Source organism: Ranitomeya variabilis, chromosome 4 (genome assembly GCF_051348905.1).
Source record: "Ranitomeya variabilis isolate aRanVar5 chromosome 4, aRanVar5.hap1, whole genome shotgun sequence".
Taxonomy (NCBI): domain Eukaryota; kingdom Metazoa; phylum Chordata; class Amphibia; order Anura; family Dendrobatidae; genus Ranitomeya; species Ranitomeya variabilis.
Window position 1 is genome coordinate 581936126 of NC_135235.1, and position 20714 is coordinate 581956839.

The 20714-nt window shown below is 44.6% G+C and overlaps 1 protein-coding gene across 2 annotated transcripts in view; it reads left to right on the plus strand.

The window, feature by feature from the left end:
* The window catches only part of ZBTB46 (zinc finger and BTB domain containing 46), a 37013-nt gene extending 16299 nt beyond the window's left edge, over positions 1 to 20714 (plus strand). The window contains exons 4-6 of one of the 2 annotated variants that reach the window (XM_077252995.1): positions 4408 to 4692; positions 7929 to 8104; positions 18533 to 20714. In XM_077252995.1, coding sequence (XP_077109110.1) covers positions 4408 to 4692; positions 7929 to 8104; positions 18533 to 18895 — 824 coding nt within the window. In that variant the 3' untranslated portion in view covers positions 18896 to 20714. The remainder of the gene's footprint in view (positions 1 to 4407; positions 4693 to 7928; positions 8105 to 18532) is intronic. The other variant, XM_077252996.1, reaches the window with a different exon arrangement.

Sequence of the window (20714 nt, forward strand, 5' to 3'; positions counted from 1 at the left end):
CTCCTGGTTTTGGCTTACAAATACTGAGGTAAAATACTGACCAAATACTGAATGTGTGAACGTGGCCTTGTTCTTCCTATCATGGAAGAGATGGATATGGCCTGTTGGATTTTCCGCGGCAAAGGAGTTTGGCTGCGGCTTTCATGGAGAATACAGAAGTGCTTGGCTAAGTGCGGGGGAGTCAGGAGGTGCCTGTCGGCTGAACATTTCCACAATGCCTCCTAATGTTTTTATGGGGATCTTTACCCAAGAGGCTCACACTAAGAAGCTGTTATCTTTGTAAGGTTCATGCTACGTAGGTGGCCTCTTACAGGTCCTTTTCTCTCCACATAACGTGCACCTATATGGGAAGGCGCTCGTTGACATAGATTTTCTTTTAGCTATGATCATAAAGGGGATTTGTAGGATTTTCCATTTCCCTTCCTGTCATAATAATAATTATTATTATTTTTATATAGCGCTAACATATTCTGCAGCGCTTTACAGTTTGCACACATTATCATCGCTGTCCCCGATGGGGCTCACAATCTAAATTCCCTAGGTTTACATGGGTGATGTACTGTCCACCAATAATGATTTATACCCGCATAAAAGATGCTTAGCACCAAAGGGCCATCTTATATGTTTACATGTAAAAGGCCCTTAAACCCTAACGCCCTTTCCTCAGGGTTTTCCCTTTAAGATAAGGGCCCTACAACAGCACTGATCCTAACAGGATAAACATCAACCCCACATTCCTGACCCTGAGAAATCCTCCCTTCCCACAGACTCGCCAACTCCCATTTCATTCTGCCACCCCCTCCCTTCCCCAGTCCTCCCACAGCCTGTTCTCACATTCCCCACCGGAGCGCAGAATGCCCCCTGCTAAATCATCTCTCACCTGCTCATCTTCCCTCTTTTATATTTAATGCATGGCCGCCAGCTACCCAGAAGCCTTTTCACCAATACCCTCTGATTTTTTTATTTATTTATTTTTTTTTAAGCCATCCTTTTCTGGGAAAGCTGTACTCCAAGCTTTTCTAGGGTCTTGAGTGTCACCTTGGGACACAGGTCGGGATGTGTTTCCCAGAACAAATTTTGACATTCAGGAATCTAGAAAAGCAGAGTATACGAGGGCCCTGTCAGTCGGAGGTCTGTCCTATCACTGCTCAGACCTCCTTCACCTCCTGTGTTCTCCCTCCTGATATTTGAATATGACAGAACGGATGCAAATAGATTTATAGTGGGAGTGGAAGAGGGAACAGTCTCTCGGTGAAAGGTCCCAGTTGTGAGATGTGCAGGGGTCATGTATGGAAGGTTCAACCAAAACACCCTCACCTTAACTCGTACTCTACCTCTGTGCGTCAGAGGCCCCCTTGTGCAACGACGTGACCCCCACCTCTCATGCACCGATGTGACAACCCCTCCCCCACTCATGCACCAACATGACTCGCCACCCCCTCTTGCGCACCTTTCCACTTGTGCACCTACACTTTGTGACTTTGACTCGGTTATGATCCCCCATTAGTAGATCATCCCCCGTTTTCCCTTTATCTGTGTATTCAAACGGTAACCCTCAAACCTGACTTTACATAGTACCCCATCTCTCAGCCCCCCCATTTTCCGTACTTCAACACTAGCCCTCAAACTGGGCGCTGGACCTGGGAAAGTTGAGTAAAGCACTTTATTTTTATTTTAAAGAAAATGCAGTTGGAGGACAGGATTTTCTTCAATACTGGAAACCCTCCTTATGCCTACGTGCCTCTGCACCCCATTTTTAACTCTTCTTCACCTTGTACCAGCTTCTTCAGACAATCACCAGTGTGATGTCATATACTGAAACTTGTCAGTGTACAGTGATGTGGCACTCCCCGTCTCCTCCACCCCCTTTGGTAAATCCAGTTAATCCCTAATTGCCCCCTTTCCTTTACTCTGAGTCGTTCACACCCAGAATCTCCATAACTCGCCCAGCACTTGTCTTTACACTGGAGGTTTTGCCTTTTGAAGCACCTGTGCAACTCCTATGTGTGTATACATATGTGAGTGTGTGTGTGTGTGTGTGTATGTATATATTATATACATACATACATACACACACACACACACACACACACACACACACACACACACACACACACACACACACACACACACCTCAACTGATTTATGCCCACGTCAGAGTTAAAGATGCAGCGAAAGAGTTTGCTCAAGCAAAACCATGCACATTTTTTAATGGAACCAAATTGATAACATTATTTTTGGCTCAAAATATATTTAATTAAAAATATATATTTATATAAACTAAGATTAACCCTTGAATTACAGCTAGTCCGGCACTTGTTTGTAACACCAGGTTACCGTACAATATGGAATTGCAGAAGAATGAGTGGAGAGAACAGACTCGGAGATTTCTGATGATTCTTTATCCCTTTTTATCACATTTATGAACTTTTCAACATTAGTGTAATAATACCGTAGATCTGATGCCGATTTCCAATAATGGTGGATTCATTTTTTTTGGCTGTGATTGATAACTCCACTCCAGCACCAATGGCTGGCCGAGATGGGAGAATACTCTCTGCATAGTTTAGGCTCCTTTTTTTCATGTCGCTGACGATCCTGCTTGTGCAGTTGTCAGGATGATGGGTTTGTGGTGTCGGCATTGGGCCAAAATTGCATTTTCCATAGTGGTCTACTCTAAGCCCCTGTTTGTATGTCCCTTTCTTACATTCAAAGACTCTAATGCAATGTCTTGTAGGTCCTAACAAAAGTGTAAACTTGACCTAAAGAGACTAAAAAACTTTCTATCATGTAGTCATACATTTGTCAGATTTATGCCTGATCAATGGGAGTATAATCAGTTCACCAATGAGGCACATAATGCCTTGCTGCCAGCTATAGCAAATTTCCGGCCTTGAATTGGCTTCTCTCCGCCATGTTTAGGGTTGACTATTTCCTTCCATCCTCATGGACCCACTGGAGGCCTCCGTTGGGAAGAAGAAGGCATCTTGCTATTTTCAATCTAAAGAAAACCTGAGGATGAGCTGCCTCCTCGCTCCCTATCTCTGCCATGTATCATGTACCTTGAGCTCACTGCTTTAATGGGCTCGGACTGTTCTATAATTCATGGCTGAACTAATCTGACCAGAGCTATCTCCGGTTAACCGTTTCCTTCCTGACCGTAAAATGCGCCTGGTCCTCCTTATTCTCTAGATCCTTGCGCCCACCGACTGCTTTACATTTCCTGCAGAGTAAGCTATAGGCGAATCTTGATATGTGCCCCATATACATCACAATATTCTGCTTCCTTTCCCTTCAATGGCATCATCTCGTCAAACCTGGGCCTAATGACTGATACCATTCAGGGGAAAGGTGGCACAATAAAGTACCGAAATACTGTCTTCATTGATGCAGGATCTTCTTCCCTCCCCCCCCCCCCCATTCCGGTAACCAGTTTCCGTAGATGCCTTCACAGCAGATCTGAGCTTTTCTCTACAGTGGAAATGATTTTTCCTATGAAAATTTCTAATCCCATTACCATGGAAAGTCACCATCGCTGCCAGTAGGAAGCGCTCCGCCCATTGTTATGGAAGACGATCAATGTATGGATGTCACTGGTTCTGTTACTCTATGGAAACTTCACCCCCTTCATCCACCCTATACTAGGATATGGTGAATGGTGACGCTAACCAGTCCAGGCTCAAATCCAAGCTAGTCACTGGTTTAGTATACACGTATGTAGATTTAGACTATAAGCTGCTTGGGATAAGAGCTACTATACCTTATCTGTACAGTGATGCAGAACATATGAGCTCCGTCCCAGGGATTAATAGAGTGTGCACATTAATGGCTTGGGTTGTAGTAGTCCAGGTGGGAAAAGCTGAGGGGAGAAGACTTAATAACTAGGTGCCAATTGGCACCTACATAGTTAGGGCATTGGATGCCCATGTGACACCATAAATTGGGGAACCTCTCCTGCTTATATTACCAACTAGAGTAGGTATGAATTGATTTACAGAACACGGCCTATCAGTCACAACGGTGATGTACGCAACAAGAAGGAAGCCCTGAGAATCGCCCCTTACCTGATGGCATCTGCAGCTCTTCTATTACCCAGCCTGGCGCGACGTTACATGTGCATCACGCCACAACAATGATGTTGTACCAAGCCGACTAATCAAAAGAATAGCTGGCGATGTTGGAAAGTAAGTGTGGTGGTACTCGGGTCTCCAGTCCAGTGGGCACAGATAACTGATGCGGCCTGCAAATCTATTCACACTAACTCCCAACCCCGAGAACTGGACATCACATTTATGCTTGGCTCGTGCTTTATTTTGTCGTTTGTCCCTGCAGTTGTACCCAGTCTGGTGACCTCATTCCTTACATGCGTCAACCATTTTAAACTCTCCCTTTCTTCCTCTCCCTCAGGTGACGACGTGACGGTGATAGAACCGGGCAGCTCTGATAGCCGGGAAGAACGTGTAGACTTGTACTCGCAAGGAGAAGAGTCCTTACAAGGCGGAGAACCCACTTACATACCTCACACACTGAGTCTGGAGAAAGACGACAACCACCAACAGGTCACCAGCGTATCCAACCTGCGCAGTGCCCTCCTGAGTAAAAACAGCCTGCTGTCCCTCAAGGCCGACGTCCTAGGGGAGGAGAGTTCTTTGCTTTTTGAATACCTGCCCAAAGGTACCCACTCGCTCTCTCGTAAGTTCCTCTTTTTTTTTCTGTCCTTCTCGTCTTTTTACTTGGTCAGTATCCGGGCCGGGCTTAGGGACAAACCTTTTTAAATGTAGACCCATGGGTGACATTTAGAGCGTGGGATGAATACTCACTGAACTTGAATCGGAGTCAGTAAGACCAATGCCACACTTTCTGATCTGGGGAAAAAAATCTACAGTTTTGCTGCCCAACTTTCCTGTAAAATGTTGATTAGAGATTCCATTTTGACGATCTATCAATCTGTTCTCGTGTAGCGACAAACCCCCCTCCCCCCACCACCTGACGGCAGAATAAAGAAAGATTGGCAAATATCTGCCTAATGTCTCAGTATTTTAACATATTATACTTGAAATAGTTCAGGGAATTGTCACTTTTGCTCCTACTTTTATCTGGTATCCATATCCCAGCTTATTTTGTTATGAATATATATATATTATATTTCTTTTAACTGGACACAGAGCAGGTAGTATTAAGGCCACAGTCAGACGTTCAGTATTTGGTCAGTATTTTCCATCAGTACTTGTAAGCCAAAACCAGGAGTGGAACAATCAGAGGAAAAGTATAATAGAAACACGTCGCCACTTCTGCATTTATCACCCACTCCTGGTTTTAGGTACAGATACTAATGTAAAATAACGATCAAATACTGAACGTGTGAACGTGACCTAAAATGCCTTCTACTCAGCGGCTACATCCACCATCGCTCCAGTGTCATGGCACTCATGGTGCTACCCGTCTTTGTGAACGGTCTAATGTTCCAACCACAAGCACGTGACCACTGCAGCCAATGACTGACTCGGGTTACAGGTCGACTGTGCTACCAGCACCGATGAGACTTGTAATTGGCTGCAGTGGTCACATGCATGTGAATGGAGTGTCATCCCCTTCAGACAGTTCACTAGGACCATCGGGACCTCTGGTGTGGCAATGCTTCAATGTTGCGAAAAATTGAGGCAAGTTTTACATTTATTTTTTTAAACCTTTGAACTCCTTTTTAGATTCTAGATGTTTTAATGAATATACTTTTTTATTACTGATATGAAAACCTTGGAATACACATAAAATGTGAAACATTTTGATAAAAGTTTAGTTTTTTTGGATACCTGGTCCTGATAACTGCATCTCCTCTACTGCTTTGTCCCTATGACAACACTTCTTGTCTTTACGCTCATTGTTCACTTTTAATTTAGGGTGCATTTACACTGAAGATTACTTAGAAACGAGCACATTTAGGCCAGTGTAAACAGGCTGCAGATCACCTGCCGAACAAGAAAACACTTAATCGTCGGGTGGAAATATTGTTTTTTGCAGTACATTGTCTAACCTGCTCTCGGCAGCACATGATCTAAACAATGACCATGTTTGCAATCTGAACGACCTATTGCTGATCGTTCTGTGTGCATTACAAGCATAGTCGGCCTGTGTAAAAGGGCTATTATACAATTGCTGACTGGCAAACAAGTAGGCCATCGGTCACTTAGTTGCCGCCATAAACTAGAGTAAAGCCATCCACCCTTCAGGCTTTCACATTTACTGTCCATATCAATGTCCTCATATATACTCACGTTTTGTGGACATTGCTGTGGATGGGTAGATTGGAATCAGGCAATGTCTGTGTTTCTGGGCTGAACAATAACGGGAAGCTTTGTCATGGGACGCCGTGACCATATTTACTGGCGACCATGCGCCATATAAAATCCTGCTTTGCCATTGGTCACTCGCCTTTTCTCTCTGATCTTTATGAAATGTGAGTAAAGTAATTGATTTGCTTCTTTATAAAGTTTTGTTTCCCCTCCCATCATCTACTCTGGGGTTCGCCCTGACACCACCCATGTTTTACAATCCCTCCTGCTTTGATGTTGGCTGTTCAGCAGGTGACATCACCAGTCAGTAGTAATTTATCCATGCCGGGTGTTTTAGTAAACTGATTATTAGAAAATTATAATGCATATTTATCATTCTGCTCCTGGAAAGAGAGGGTTAAAGTTGGTTTCAGCTTTGGGGAAATGGCCACTTCCTCTTTTCAGTTTTCAATTTTTTTTTCTTAAAACAGGTAGAATATTGTGCGACTTCTACAATCTATTCTGTTTTCTAACTCTCTGAAAATCCAAGAACAATACTGCAAGATGAGGCATTAGTATTAATGGATATATTGCTATATGTAGGCGTGTGAGGGGTAATATGATGCAATATGCAAATGTTAAAATGGTATGCGTGCCAGGAGACTCTGCCCAACGTGGACCCCCGTGGCTGTGAGCCGGTAGGTGCTGCCCAGCGTGACCTGCATGCTGGATGGTGGCGCCTGGCGTGGACTCCCTGGCTACGTGCCAGGAGGTGCCGTACAGTGTGGACCCCTGGATGCATGCTGGGTGGTGGCAGTGGCACCTGGCGTGGACTCCCTGGCTTCCTGCCAGGAGGTGCCGTACAGTGTGGACCCCCTGGGTGCATGCTCGGTGGTGGCACCTGAGGTTGACTCCCTGGCTTCCTGCCAGGTGCCGTACAGTGTGGACCCCCTGGATGCATGCTGGGTGGTGGCACCTGGCGTGGACTCCCTGGCTTCCTGCCAGGTGCCGTACAGTGTGGATCCCCTGGGTGCATGCTGGGTGGTGGCACCTGAGGTGGACTCCCTGGCAGGTGCCGTACAGTGTGGACCCCCTGGATGCATGCTGGGTGGTGGAACTTGGCGTGGACTTCCTGCCATGTGCCGTACAGTGTGGACCCCCTGGATGCATGCTGCGTGGTGGCACCTGGCATGGACTCCTGGGCTTCCTGCCAGGAGGTGCCGTACAGTGTGGACCCCTGGGTGCATGCTGGGTGGTGGCACCTGGCATGGACTCCCTTGGCTTCGTGCCGGGAGGGGGCACCTGGTCTGGAGTCCCTGGCTGCATGCTGGGAGCTGGCGCTCGCTTGATCCCACTCCCCAGGTGTGTGGCAGGAGGCGGTACCCGGCGAGGACTCATTGGCTGTGTCCTGGGAGACGGCACCAGGGGAGAACCCCCTAGGCCTTGAGACATCCTGTCCTGATAGCATGATGCTACGGGTGATGTCGTACATGCCATCAGATGTATTATAGGGAGGGTATTAGAGTATAGACTCAGTGGGTTCTGTATTCTCAGCACTGCTACAGTACAGAATAATTGTATTGTACACCCTCTATGTTAAGATGCATTTTTTCTATGTGGTTATTGCTGTAAATCCTGAGCCTCTCTCATCTCCTGCAGTCAATGAGTTCACAGTTATCCGGAAGAAGTTCAAGTGTCCGTACTGCAGCTTCTCCGCCATGCACCAGTGCATCCTGAAGAGACACATGCGATCACACACAGGGGAGCGGCCATATCCCTGCGAGATATGTGGCAAGAAGTTTACAAGGCGGGAGCACATGAAGCGCCACACGCTGGTAAGAGATGGAACTGTGCGGCAGTGCATTGTGATAAATGTGTAATAAAAGAGGCGAATAAACCTCCTTACGTTGACAAGCCAGAGATGGTATGTCACTCTCCATAAGGAGAAACGTTACCCCTTAGACCCCAGTCCAGAGCCTCTCACCTAGCCAAATCAGTTCTCATGCTTCGCACTGACGAGGGCCAACAGCCCGAAACACCGTGTCTGCGAATTGAGATACTGATTTGGCTTTTATCCTAAGTCATATTGCACGACTCGTTAAAGGGTTTATTGTGACTTGTAAGATCGCTACTTCCAACAGGTGGCGCTATAGAGTTAAGTCCTCTTTTTCTCAGAAGAGGCAATTTGCATATAATAAAAGAGGAGGGATTTGAGCATTGTATTAACCTCAGTTTAAGGATATTTAGATTTCACTCTACATTATTCTATGACAGAGCTGCTCCTCAATGTATGAAAACTTGTAAACATGTACATGGGGTAGCATTATACTAGTTGTTGTTGTCCATAGGAAGCAGTAGTCTAGTAGTTATATTCTTGTACATAAGGAGCAGTATTCTAGTAGTTATATTCTTGTACATAGGGGGCAGTATTATAGTAGTTATATTCTTGTACATAGGGGCAGTATTATAGTAGTTATATTCTTGTACATAGGGGCAGTATTATAGTAGTTATATTCTTGTACATGGGGGCAGTATTATAGTAGTTATATTCCTCTACATAGGGAGCAGTATTATAGTAGTTATATTCTTGTACATAGGGGCAGTATTATAGTAGTTATATTCTTGTACATAGGGGGTAGTATTATAGTAGTTATATTCCTGTACATAGGGGCAGTATTATAGTAGTTATATTCTTGTACATAGGGGGCAGTATTATAGTAGTTATATTCTTGTACATAGGGGCAGTATTATAGTAGTTATATTCTTGTACATAGGGAGCAGTATTACAGTAGTTATATTCTTGTACATAGGGGGCAGTATTATAGTAGTTATATTCTTGTACATAAGGGCAGTATTATAGTAGTTATATTCTTGTACATAAGGAGCAGTATTATAGTACTTATATTCTTATACATAGGAGCAGTATTATAGTAGTTATATTCCTGTACATAGGGGCAGTATTATAGTAGTTACAGTTAGGTCCATATATATTTGGACAGAGACAACATTTTTCTAATTTTGGTTATAGACATTACCACAATGAATTTTAAGCAAAACAGTTCAGATGCAGTTGAAGTTCAGACTTTCTGCTTTCATTTGAGGGTATCCACATTAAAATTGGATGAAGGGTTTAGGAGTTTCAGCTCCTTAACATGTGCCACCCTGTTTTTAAAGGGACCAAAAGTAATTGGACAATTGACTCCAAGGCTATTTCATGGACAGCTGTGGGCAATCCCTTTGTTATGTCATTCTCAATTAAGCAGATAAAAGGCCTGGAGTTGATTTGAGGTGTGGTGCTTGCATTTGGAAGGTTTTGCTGTGAAGTAAACATGCGGTCAAAGGAGCTCTCCATGCAGGTGAAACAAGCCATCCTTAAGCTGCGAAAACAGAAAAAAACCCATCCGAGAAATTGCTACCATATGAGGAGTGGCAAAATCTACAGTTTGGTACATCCTAAGAAAGAAAGAAAGCACTGGTGAACTCATCAATGCAAAAAGACCTGGGCGCCCACGGAAGACAACAGTGGGGGATGATCGCAGAATAATCTCCATGGTGAAGAGAAACCCCTTCACAACAGCCAACCAAGTGACCAACACTCTCCAGGAGGTCGGCGTATCAATATCCAAATCTACCATATAAAGAGAAGACTGCATGAAAGTAAATACAGAGGGTTCACTGCACGGTGCAAGCCGCTCATAAGCATCAAGAATAAAAAGGCTAGACTGGACTTTGCTAAAAAACATCTAAAAAAGCCAGCACAGTTCAGGAAGAACATTCTTTGGATAGATGAAACCAAGATCAACCTCTACCAGAATGATGGAAAGAGAAAAGTATGGCGAAGGCGTGGTACAGCTCATGATCCAAAGCATACCACATCATCTGTAAAACACTGCGGAGGCAGTGTGATGGCTTGGGTATGCATGGCTGCCAGTGGCACTGGGTCACTAGTGTTTATTGATGATGTGACACAGGACAGAAGCAGCCAAATGAATTCTGAGGTATTCAGAGACATACTGTGTGCTCAGATCCAGCCAAATGCAGCCGAACTGGTTGGTCGTCGTTTCATACTACAGATGGACAATGACCCAAAACATAAAGCCAAAGCAACCCAGGAGTTAATTAAATCAAAGAAGTGGAATATTCTTGTATGGCCAAGTCAGTCACCTGATCTCAACCCAATGGAGCATGCATTTCACTTGTTAAAGACTAAACTTCAGACTGAAAGGCCCACAACCAAACGGCAACTGAAAACCACCGGAGTTAAGGCCTGGCAGAGCATCAAAAAGGAGAAACACAGCGTCTGGTGATGTCCATGAGTTCAAGACTTCCGGCAGTCATTGCCAGCCAAGGGTTTTCAACCAAGTACTAAAAATGAACATTTTATTTTTAATTATTGAATCTGTCCAATTACTTTTGGTCCCTTTAAAAACAGGGTGGCACATGTTAAGGAGCTGAAACCCCTAAAATCTTCAACCAATTTTAATGTGGATACCCTCAAATGAAAGCTGAAAGTCTGAACTTCAACTGCATCTGAATTGTTTTGTTTAAAATTCATTGTGGTAATGTCTATAACCAAAACTAGAAAAATGTTGTCTCTGTCCAAATATATATGGACCTAACTGTATATTCTTGTACATAGGGGTCAGTATTATAGTAGTTATATTCCTCTACATAGGGGGCAGTATTATAGTAGTTATATTCTTGTACATAGGGGCAGTATTATAGTAGTTATATTCTTGTACATAGGGGGCAGTATTATAGTAGTTATATTCCTCTACATAGGGGCAGTATTATAGTAGTTATATTCTTGTACATAGGGGGCAGTATTATAGTAGTTATATTCTTGTACATAGGGGGCAGTATTATAGTAGTTATATTCTTGTACATAGGGGGCAGTATTATAGTAGTTATATTTTTGTACTTGAGTCAAATTCAGCAGGGGGCGACAATGAGCACAGGAGGAATCTGTACTACATCACTTACGTCATGATTGACATCTAAACTATTAAGTGAATGTTAACCCTTTATTTGCTTTCATATGCATAAAATGTTTAGAATGTGGCTTAATTTTCTTATCATTGGTGCAGGATGCAGCAGCCTAACATGACCTACTCCTGGTCTTCAGATCTGAGGTCGCTTGGAGGAAATGGTCATACTCCTCTGAGCAGCACGGCTTTGTAACCTTTATAGAGGCATTCTTTTGTATAGCAGCCCTGCAAAATAACAGACATAATTACCAAGTGGCTCTCGGCCTTCAGAATGTGTCGGCCCATGTTCCCAGGAGGCTCTTCAGCCATCTGCACCTCCCTGCAATCGGTTGTTTCTGCTGCTGCAGTTCTCATTGCGTTTCAGCCTTTTGCACAAGTATTTGCACGCAATGGCTCTGGTGCAGTCATTTGAATGTATGACCCTCGAAATCCATCTGGCGTTTCCATGGCAACAAAACAATCAAGATTTTATAATAGTCAATGATCATGTGGTCAGCTGCTCGTTCATTGTGTAATTAAAAAAGCCCTCATTATGAGCATCGCTCATGTCTGATGGTAGAGAATCCCGTGTTATAGATAAGGCAGTGGAACGGGGAGATTCTCTGCATCATTATAACCACCGCTCATCTGTAACATCACATCCCTAACCATACAGGGGCCCCTGGGGACCAGATGGGTACGTTTAATGGGGATCTAGAATATACGTTCCCAACATGGACGTTTCTGATAAGATTGACACGCAAGAGGTCATGATTGAGAAGTGCATAAAATGTCCATATTTTGGAAATTGACTGGTGAGAATGGTGCAATTCACTGCTAAATTCGTTTTTCTGGGTCATAAAGAATGCCATATAAATGAAGTATTCCCCATCTGGTAAATTCCCTGCTACTTACCAGTGATGTCACGGTGAGTGCGGTCAGTGATTGGCTATAGCAGTCACAGGTGTTGACGTGATGTAATCACTGTGCCAAAGTAAGCAAAGACTGGTTGAAGTACTGTACAGCGGTAGCCCAAGAGTTGAGGGGTGTTTATTGATAAGTAATGCATCTTTGCTGATTGTGGACCACCCATATAACGCACTTCTTCGCTGGGGTGGGAACTATAATATTATATAAGATTACTATATAGTCGACCACATAATAAATGGGCTTGTTAGGCCTGCTGGAGATTCGATCTGATCCGGTCTCTGCTGTAGGTTTTAGAGGGGGCTTCTGAGGACGGGACCCCTCCATGGAAGGAGGTGACCTATTGTTCGCTGTGCATTTCTGCACATTGCACCCTATTACAGAGGCCAATATAACACAAGCCTCCCTGCATTACATAACGGACATGTGTAAGCCCCTTATCCTGCATTAGATAGAGGGTGGTATAACCCCCTGGTTCTTCTGGAGCCTGCACTGTCCTCACCCAGGATAATTGCATGTTGCCTTGCAGAAGACAAGCAGAATCTTATATGGGTCATTGTTTCTCTGCAGGTTCTCGGGTCGTTCTATCTCCTTCAGGTTACAGAGCAGCAGTGCTGAGCCAGTGACTCGTTCTGCTCTGACCATTTCCTCCTCAGTGACCTAAAATCTGCAGTGTCCATGGTCTGGAAATAGGTCAGTGCAGGGCGGCTGCTTCCTGTATAGCACACAGGTCACATGGAGACTGCCCCATATCCTGTGCGCTCCGGGTAGCTCCTAAGCAGGAAGTGTTAATGCAGCCTGGCGCCATTTTACTTGTTTGTGGCCACCGCGACTGCCGGACCTATATGGGGATCCTGCAGAGCTGTATGTAACAAGGCGCTGGTTTTGGAATGGCACATGACTGTGTAATTTGTAGTAGCGCTTCTTTAAGAATGTTCTATTTCTGACAAGGAATCCCTTTCTTTGGATTAAGAGGCAGGAACCTGACCCAGTAACACCATCCTTGTACTAGACTAGCAATTTCCTAAATTATCCAAGTTATGAATATTAATGAAGCCTGATTCATGGATAAGATATTATATAGAATACAATGGAGAGTAAATGCAATATTCTCCTTAACCTTCTCCATGTCACCCTCTGCTGAGTAATGAGTTTCTAACACAGGGCAAAAAAAATCTGTAGTTGTCAATTCCCTTCCCCCAGAGTTGTGGTTGTAATTTTTCAAGCTCATGAAGTCATTATAGCAAAATATCTAGTTAGGAGTGCAAAAATATCAAAGTTATAGGGGGGAAAATAAGTAATTGATAGACTGCAGATTTTGTAAGTTTTCCCACCTACACAGAATCGAGAGGTGCGTAATTTTTATTGTAGGTACAACTTCAACTGTGAGGGACAGAATCTAAAAATCAAATCCAGAAAATCACATTGTATGATTCTTACATAATTAATTTGCATTTTATTGCGTGAAATAAGTATTTGATCACCTATCAACCAGCAGGAATTCTGGCTTTCACAGACCTGTTAGTTTTTCTTTAAGAAGCCCTCCTACTCTGCACTCATTACCTGTATTAATTGCGCCTGTTTGAACGCATTACCTCTAGAAAAGACACCTGTCCACACACTCAATCCAACCTCTCCACTATGGCCAAGACAAAAGAGTTGTCTTAAGTACAGCAGGGACAAAATTGTAGACCTGCAGAAGGCTGGGATGGCAAGCAGCTTGGTGAGAAGGCAACAACTGTTTGCACAATTATTACAAAATGGAAGAAACACAAGATAATAATTTATAATAATAATTTTTATTTATGCCAACATATTCCACAGCACTTTACAATTAAGTGGGGACATGTACAAGATGACCGTTAATCTTCCTTCGTCTGGGGCTTCATGCAAGATCTCTCCTCCTGGGGTAAGGAAGATTCTGGGAAAGGTCAGGAATCAGCCCAGAACTGCATGGGAGGACTTGGTCAATGACCTGAAGAGACCTGGGACCACAGTCTCAAACATTACCGTTAATAACACATTACACCATCATGGATTAAAATCCTGCAGGGCACACAATGTCCCCCTGCTCATGCCAGCACATGTCCAGGTCCTTTTAAAGTTCGCCAATGACCATCTGCATGGTTTAGAGAAGGCATGAGAAGAACTTTTTAGTATCAACTCCACTCGCCTTGTTTGGAGGAAGAAGGAGGAGTACAACCCCAAGAACACGGTCCCAACCATGAAGCATGGTGGGGAAAACATCATACTTTGGGAGTGTTTTTCTGTAAAGGGGACAGGATGACTGCACCATATTGAAGGGAGGATGGATGGGGTCATGCATCGCAAGATTTTGGCCAACAACCTCTCTTCAGTAAGAGAATTGAAGATGATGGGTTGAAGAGAAGATGGGTCGTGGCTTGGTCTTCCAGCATGACAAGAGCATTTCAAGGTCCTGTAGTGGCCTAAGCCAGTCGCCAGACCTAAGCCCAAATCTTTGGAGGGAGCTGTTGCCCAAAGACAACCCTGAAACATGAAAATCTGTATAGAGGAGTGGGCCAAAAATCCATGCTGCATTGTGTGCAAGTACAGCAAACATCTGACCTCTGTAATTGCAAACAAAGGGTTTCTGTATCAATTATTAAATTCAGTTTTTTTTCTATTGTATCAAATATGTATCGTAATTACTTTGCATTTTATTGCATGAAATATGTAAAAACCATATAATGTGATTTTCTGGAACTAAAATTTAGATTTTGTCTCACAGTTGAAGTGTACCTACAATAAAAATTACAGACCTCTCCATTCTTTGTAGGAGAGGCTACCTAGTGGCGATGGTTACCTGTCTTGTACCCAGATTTTTCTGCTGATTTCTAGCTTTCCTCCATGTGATCTATGACAACAGCCCAGTTGCATCGCCTACAGGGTATTCTCTAGTAGTCGGCGACGCGCCTCCTGTGTCATCATTGCTTTAGGCTGCAGCTCTGCCCCTCACCCTGCAGCATTGCTTTCCAGATTGTCCGCTGTGAATGAACACCAACCATCCACATGTTCACCAGGAACTCTGTGCATGAAGAAATGATATGTGTGATAAGTGGATTAGGCAACATTTCAATTTTCCTCAGAAATTTGATGATTTTTTTTCTCCGTAGATTTAATGTCTTTTATTTTACTCTTTGATCCGGAGAGACAACCCCCTGAGCATAATAAAGTGAAGATGTAAATAATAATAAAAAAAAATAAACAACAACAACCCCTAAGGCTATGTGCACACGTTGAGTATTTGCTTGCATAAATTTCTGCAAGGTTTCTGCATCTCTTGGCAGCAGAAATGGTATACTCACCTTAGCACTCACTTCATCAGCCACTCTGCTCCTCGCCACATTGTTTGATCGCTGCCGTAAGCCCTGTAATGGATTCTAGGCTGGGACTTCTGGATCTGATGACACCCAGGATGGTTCTGCAAAAGGTCAAAACCTGCTCCGTGACCTTGCCCACACGCCTGCACGGAAGCATCCTGGGCCTCCTTAGAGAGCCGGAAGTTCCAACCTTTTGTGAGAGTCCCAGGAAATCGGCCGTGATCAGAAGATGCAGCAAGGACTGGATGGGTGACAATCAAAGATTGATGTAGAAGCAAAGGACCAAAAAAAAAAATAAATCCAAGTTTTGGAGAATGAGTCTTTGTAAAATTCCAGTAAAATTACATTCCACTCTAATATATTTGGCCATTTCTAGTTGATCTGCATATTCTTAGACCTCAGGTGGGAGAAATGTTACATAGATTGAGGGGAATGAGCCTTCTTACGGGGGAACCTGGAGGACTGTTTTCATGTGCCAAGAATAGAATTAAGCAAAAAGATGCTCAGGATCCTGCACCAGAGCCTTGTGAGATCTTCCTATCTGCCGCCATCCTTGGGGCTTCTTCTGATTGGTTAGCCTGGTGTGATGTAATCATTGTGGCATTCAGAAGCTCTGGCGATGCAGGTAGGAGATGGTTTGCAGTGCTCTGATCTGGTGGCCATGGATTACCGAAAAATCTTTTTGCTCAACTCTGGCCAAGAATGGTAAATTACCCTTTACAGTAATAAAACTCCTATAATACTGCCCCATGTAGGAGAGTAAAGCTCGAATATGTAGAATGTATATGCAGGGCCTTCACTTATCCTGTATGATGTCAGGTGAGTACAGTCCTGTATGAACAAGCTGCGATCCTCAGTCATGGGATCATACAGCGCCAATGCCTCTGGCTCCCAGTAGTGGGGTTGGGGGATGAAGCGTTGCTTCATATTGGCGGTTTTTGGTCTTTCATGTACAGAACCATCTGACATCAAAACCAAATAACAGGTTCACATAAAACGCTGCCCCTTCCAAGCCCGTAATATCGGGCCGGATGTGCAAAATGGGGGAATATTGTCAGGTAAGGGACAAGATGAGCGAAGTGCCTGCAGCCAGAAGTGCGAACATGTTGTACAAGGCCTATATGGGGAAAGCGCAGCAGTGTCCCACGGTTATCACTAGTTTTATCGAATTGCCAAAAGCATCGGGGACGGATGAGGGTTTCTTTATGGCGCAAGGAGAAAAGATGCAACGACTCATTGCACACTTCCCCTTTAAGACGAACTAGTGAAGAGAAGAAGTATTTAATTCTGAGAGTTATGGGTCAATCATTCACACGTTGGGTGGAGATGGCCGCTATAACAACGGCGTCCGGAAGACTTAGATGGGAGGGATGAGTTAATGAATAATCTGCTACGGTGACAGGTCCACCTTGGTGGCTGCCTAGAAGAAATGGGCAAGAAATTCTACTGGGGACGGAATGGGACGTGCAAGGTTATTTGGAGGTGGCTTGTGTACACTAAAATATAAGTTCCCTTTGGGGACTGCAGCATCTGGAATAAGTGGGAAACTGTCTTGTCACCTGTAGCACCCAAATAAACGGACACGTCAAGTTAAAGGGATAATAAACCAGCCGTTTGCTCTCCCTTCACTATGCTTAGAAATTTCTTTTGTGAAGCCTAAAAATGCAAATCTTCCTGTGTAGCATGAACGGGGGCTAGTGAGTTTGGATGGGAGCTTGTGTTTGCATAATCTAGTTTTTATAACCTTTTAAAGGGAATCTGTCACCAGATTATTGTCACCTGATCTGAGAGCAGTATGATAGAGACCCTGATTCCAGCCATGTGTCCTTTTACTGGGCTGCGTGCTGTAGTTTGATAAAACCAGTTATAGCAGCAGATCTTTATAGAGGACTTGACAGCAGGTTTAGTCCTCTATTCATGAGCTCTGTATAACCCCAACCCCACCACTGATTGGCAGTTTTCTGTGTACACTGTGTATAGGCAGAAAGCTGCCACTCAGTGATGTGGGCAGGGTTATACAGAGAACTGGTAGAGCAAAGTGATTTTAGCAAAACTAGAACAAGCAGCCCAGTAAGTGACATCACTGGATCCGGATCTCTGCCCTTACATCATGCTGTTCTCAGATTGGGTAGCAAAAATCTGGTGCCACATTCCCTTTAATAGAAGAGACTTTCTTGTTCTGGAGTACCTGTCGTGCATTGCACACACACACAACCCACTGATTTGAGTAGGCACTGCGTAATGCTTCATTTTCCCTGTGGTGGCGCTGCAGGGAAATATAACATGTACAGCCAGGTTTCCCCACCAATAGGTGAATACCGGGGGAACTTTTGGAAATCCCTACTTAGAATGGTCGTTTTGATCATATTAATGGAGAACCCCTTTAAAAATAGTCATACAATCCACATCCATGTAGAAAGCAAGCTCTGCTGGCGATATGGTTTCACAGACTTCTTGATCCAGACTGCAGTAAAACGTCTCCGGTCGTGCGCTGGCTTCTGCTCGTTTCCAGTTTGCTTGACAGTAGGTGACAACTTAGTTCGGTGCCCTAAATCGGCTCCCAAGTGGCTGTCACTTTAGGCAGTAGCAGAGGGTCATGTAGATCATGAAGTTTGGGGTGCAGCAGATTCAGAGTTGTTCAGTGTCTGCTCTGAGCTCTGGCTGAAGATGGCTGCCTCTGTCTCTGCTGCTTTTAACCCTTCCCTGCCCCAGACACGGCCCCGGTGCCACTTCTCCAGACTCATTACACAGCCCGGACTCACGGTTGCTATGACAGCAGTGTCGGCTCCTTCTTAGAGTGTCCTCTGCTGTCATATAATTGCACAACCATCTGTCTCTTCCTCCGACTGAGCCACGTCTCGTTCACATGTAACCAGAGCCAGCCCCGGGGACAGCGTCTTTGGCGCTCTTCCTCCAGGGGCACACACCCATCTGTCTGTATGAGGGCGCATGATCATATTTATAGCAAGCGCGACATGCAGAATATTACTGGGGTGTCACTAATTCTCCATCTCTCCCTCCTTTCCAGGTCCACAGTAAAGACAAGAAATACGTATGTAAGGTGTGCAACCGGGTCTTCATGTCTGCAGCCAGCGTGGGCATCAAACATGGCTCCCGGAGACACGGGGTGTGTGTGGACTGTGCGGGCCGTGGGGTGTCCCGGGGGAACCACTCCCCAGACGACGGCATGTACGCCGGAGAACACTATCTGGAAGATGTGGACGAGCTGAAGGTGGATGAAGACATGGGCGGGGATGAAGAGGAAGACATCAAGTGGAAAGACGAGGCGGAGACCTCACAGGACGACGTCATACTAGAGGACGATGAGATCGAGGACTGCACGCCGGACGTCAGCCGGGGACCAATCAAGGAGTTTACTTGGATAGCATAGGTGTAAAAGGAGCATATGAAAATAAGTGATGGGGGTGAATAGAGTAATTTTAGTCTTGTGGGGGTGGGGTGGGTGATGTTAAAAACTCATCCCACCCCCCCACCTATGTGATATTACTGGAGAGGGGCTGGTCATGTGATCTCTAAGGGTCCAAGTATCCTGTCAGACAGAATCCAGGCGTCTTTTTTTTTTTGTTTGTCGCTTGGTCAGGAAACGGTCAAGTAACAGCCCTGCCGTCCTCTGTGGAATACAGGAAAGGTGAATAACTCGCCCTTCCACTGGTATTGTCCGCAATGTACAGTCCCATCTCCTCCGTCTGTCCCCTCCATGACACAGGCCTCCAGCGCTGGCAGGGGGAGCAGCATGAGACATTCACAGCAAGATGACCAGCTTTGTTTCTTTTTTTTTTTTCCTTTTCACCATCCTAAAAACTACCATCACTCTACCCTGCACCCCTCCGTGCATGCCACCTGCCCCCCTCGCTGCTGGTTTTAAACGCAGGCACGCTTTTTTTAATTTTTGCAAAGCTGAGATTTGTAAGATATTGTAATTGCAGAACACAATCAGGATATGAGGTGCCCCATTCTCCCCCTCGGCCTAAGACACAGTGCCAACCCCACCCATCAGCACTTTGGCTCATGGTCTGGTTAGACAGCTGCTTCCTTTGGACTCGTGAAGCAGAAAAAAAAAAAATTATTCCGTGTGTGGGTGCCATAGTCCATGCGGATCACCCCCATATATGCCATTCATAGTCCTTACAAGAAGGGTCCAGTATGTACCAGGTGAGGGAAGGGTGGCAGTAAGAGCTCCCTGTGGGTACAGCATGGGTCATAATAAGACAGAAACGACGAGGCAACAGCCTGAAACACCATGTTTGCGAATTGAGATACTGATTTGGCTTTTATCCTAAGTCATATTGCACTACTCGTTAAAGGGTTGATTGTGACTTGTAGGATCGCTACTTCCAACAGGTGGCGCTATAGAGTTCAAGTCCTCTTTTTCTCAGAAGAGGCAATTTGCATAATAAGACAGGAAAGGACCCAAAATGACCGCCCTGGGGAGGTGGCTTTTTCTCAGCCCTTCCCCCATAATTACATTACCAGCTCCTTGTTAGATGCAGCTGCCGACCACGTGCTGAAGATTATACTCTTATTTAAGGAAGATCAGATGGGGACTAAGAGGGGGGGGAGGGGTGCCCAAGATGGCCACGGCCGCTGGATCTGCTGTTCCAACTCTATTTATAACCATTTCCCCTTTGCACATTTTTTTTGTAGCCAGTAAAATCTCCCCCCTCCCTCCCAGTGCTCCCCTAGACAGCGAGGGGGAGGAAGGATGTGTGTCTAATGAGAGGTTCCTGAAAACCGCATGGCGCAGAGCAGGCCTGACACCATCCCAGAGCCAGGCTTCCTCCAAAGCTGGGACTTGTAGTGCAGACGTGAAGTACACGGCTCCAGAACCAAAGCTAACCCGTGGAGTCCTGGGGCATAACATTTCATCAACAATGCAAAAACTGGAAGCAACATTTTTATTGTTTTCTTCTTCTTCCAGGATCTATAAATATCATTTTAATATTATATTTTGGGGGAGTAAAAGGGGTTGCTATGAGTGCTGCGTGTATGCTTTTCATATAGATTATACATATTATTTATTTTACCACCACCCCCCCCCCTTCCCTTTTCACACATTTCCAAAAAATTATCTGTTAAAAAAAAAAATTCTTCTTTTGCAAGACCGTGCAATGTTGATTTATAATTATTTTTTGTTGGAATATACTATATTATATTGACTAAGAATTATTATTATAAACTTGTGTTTGTGA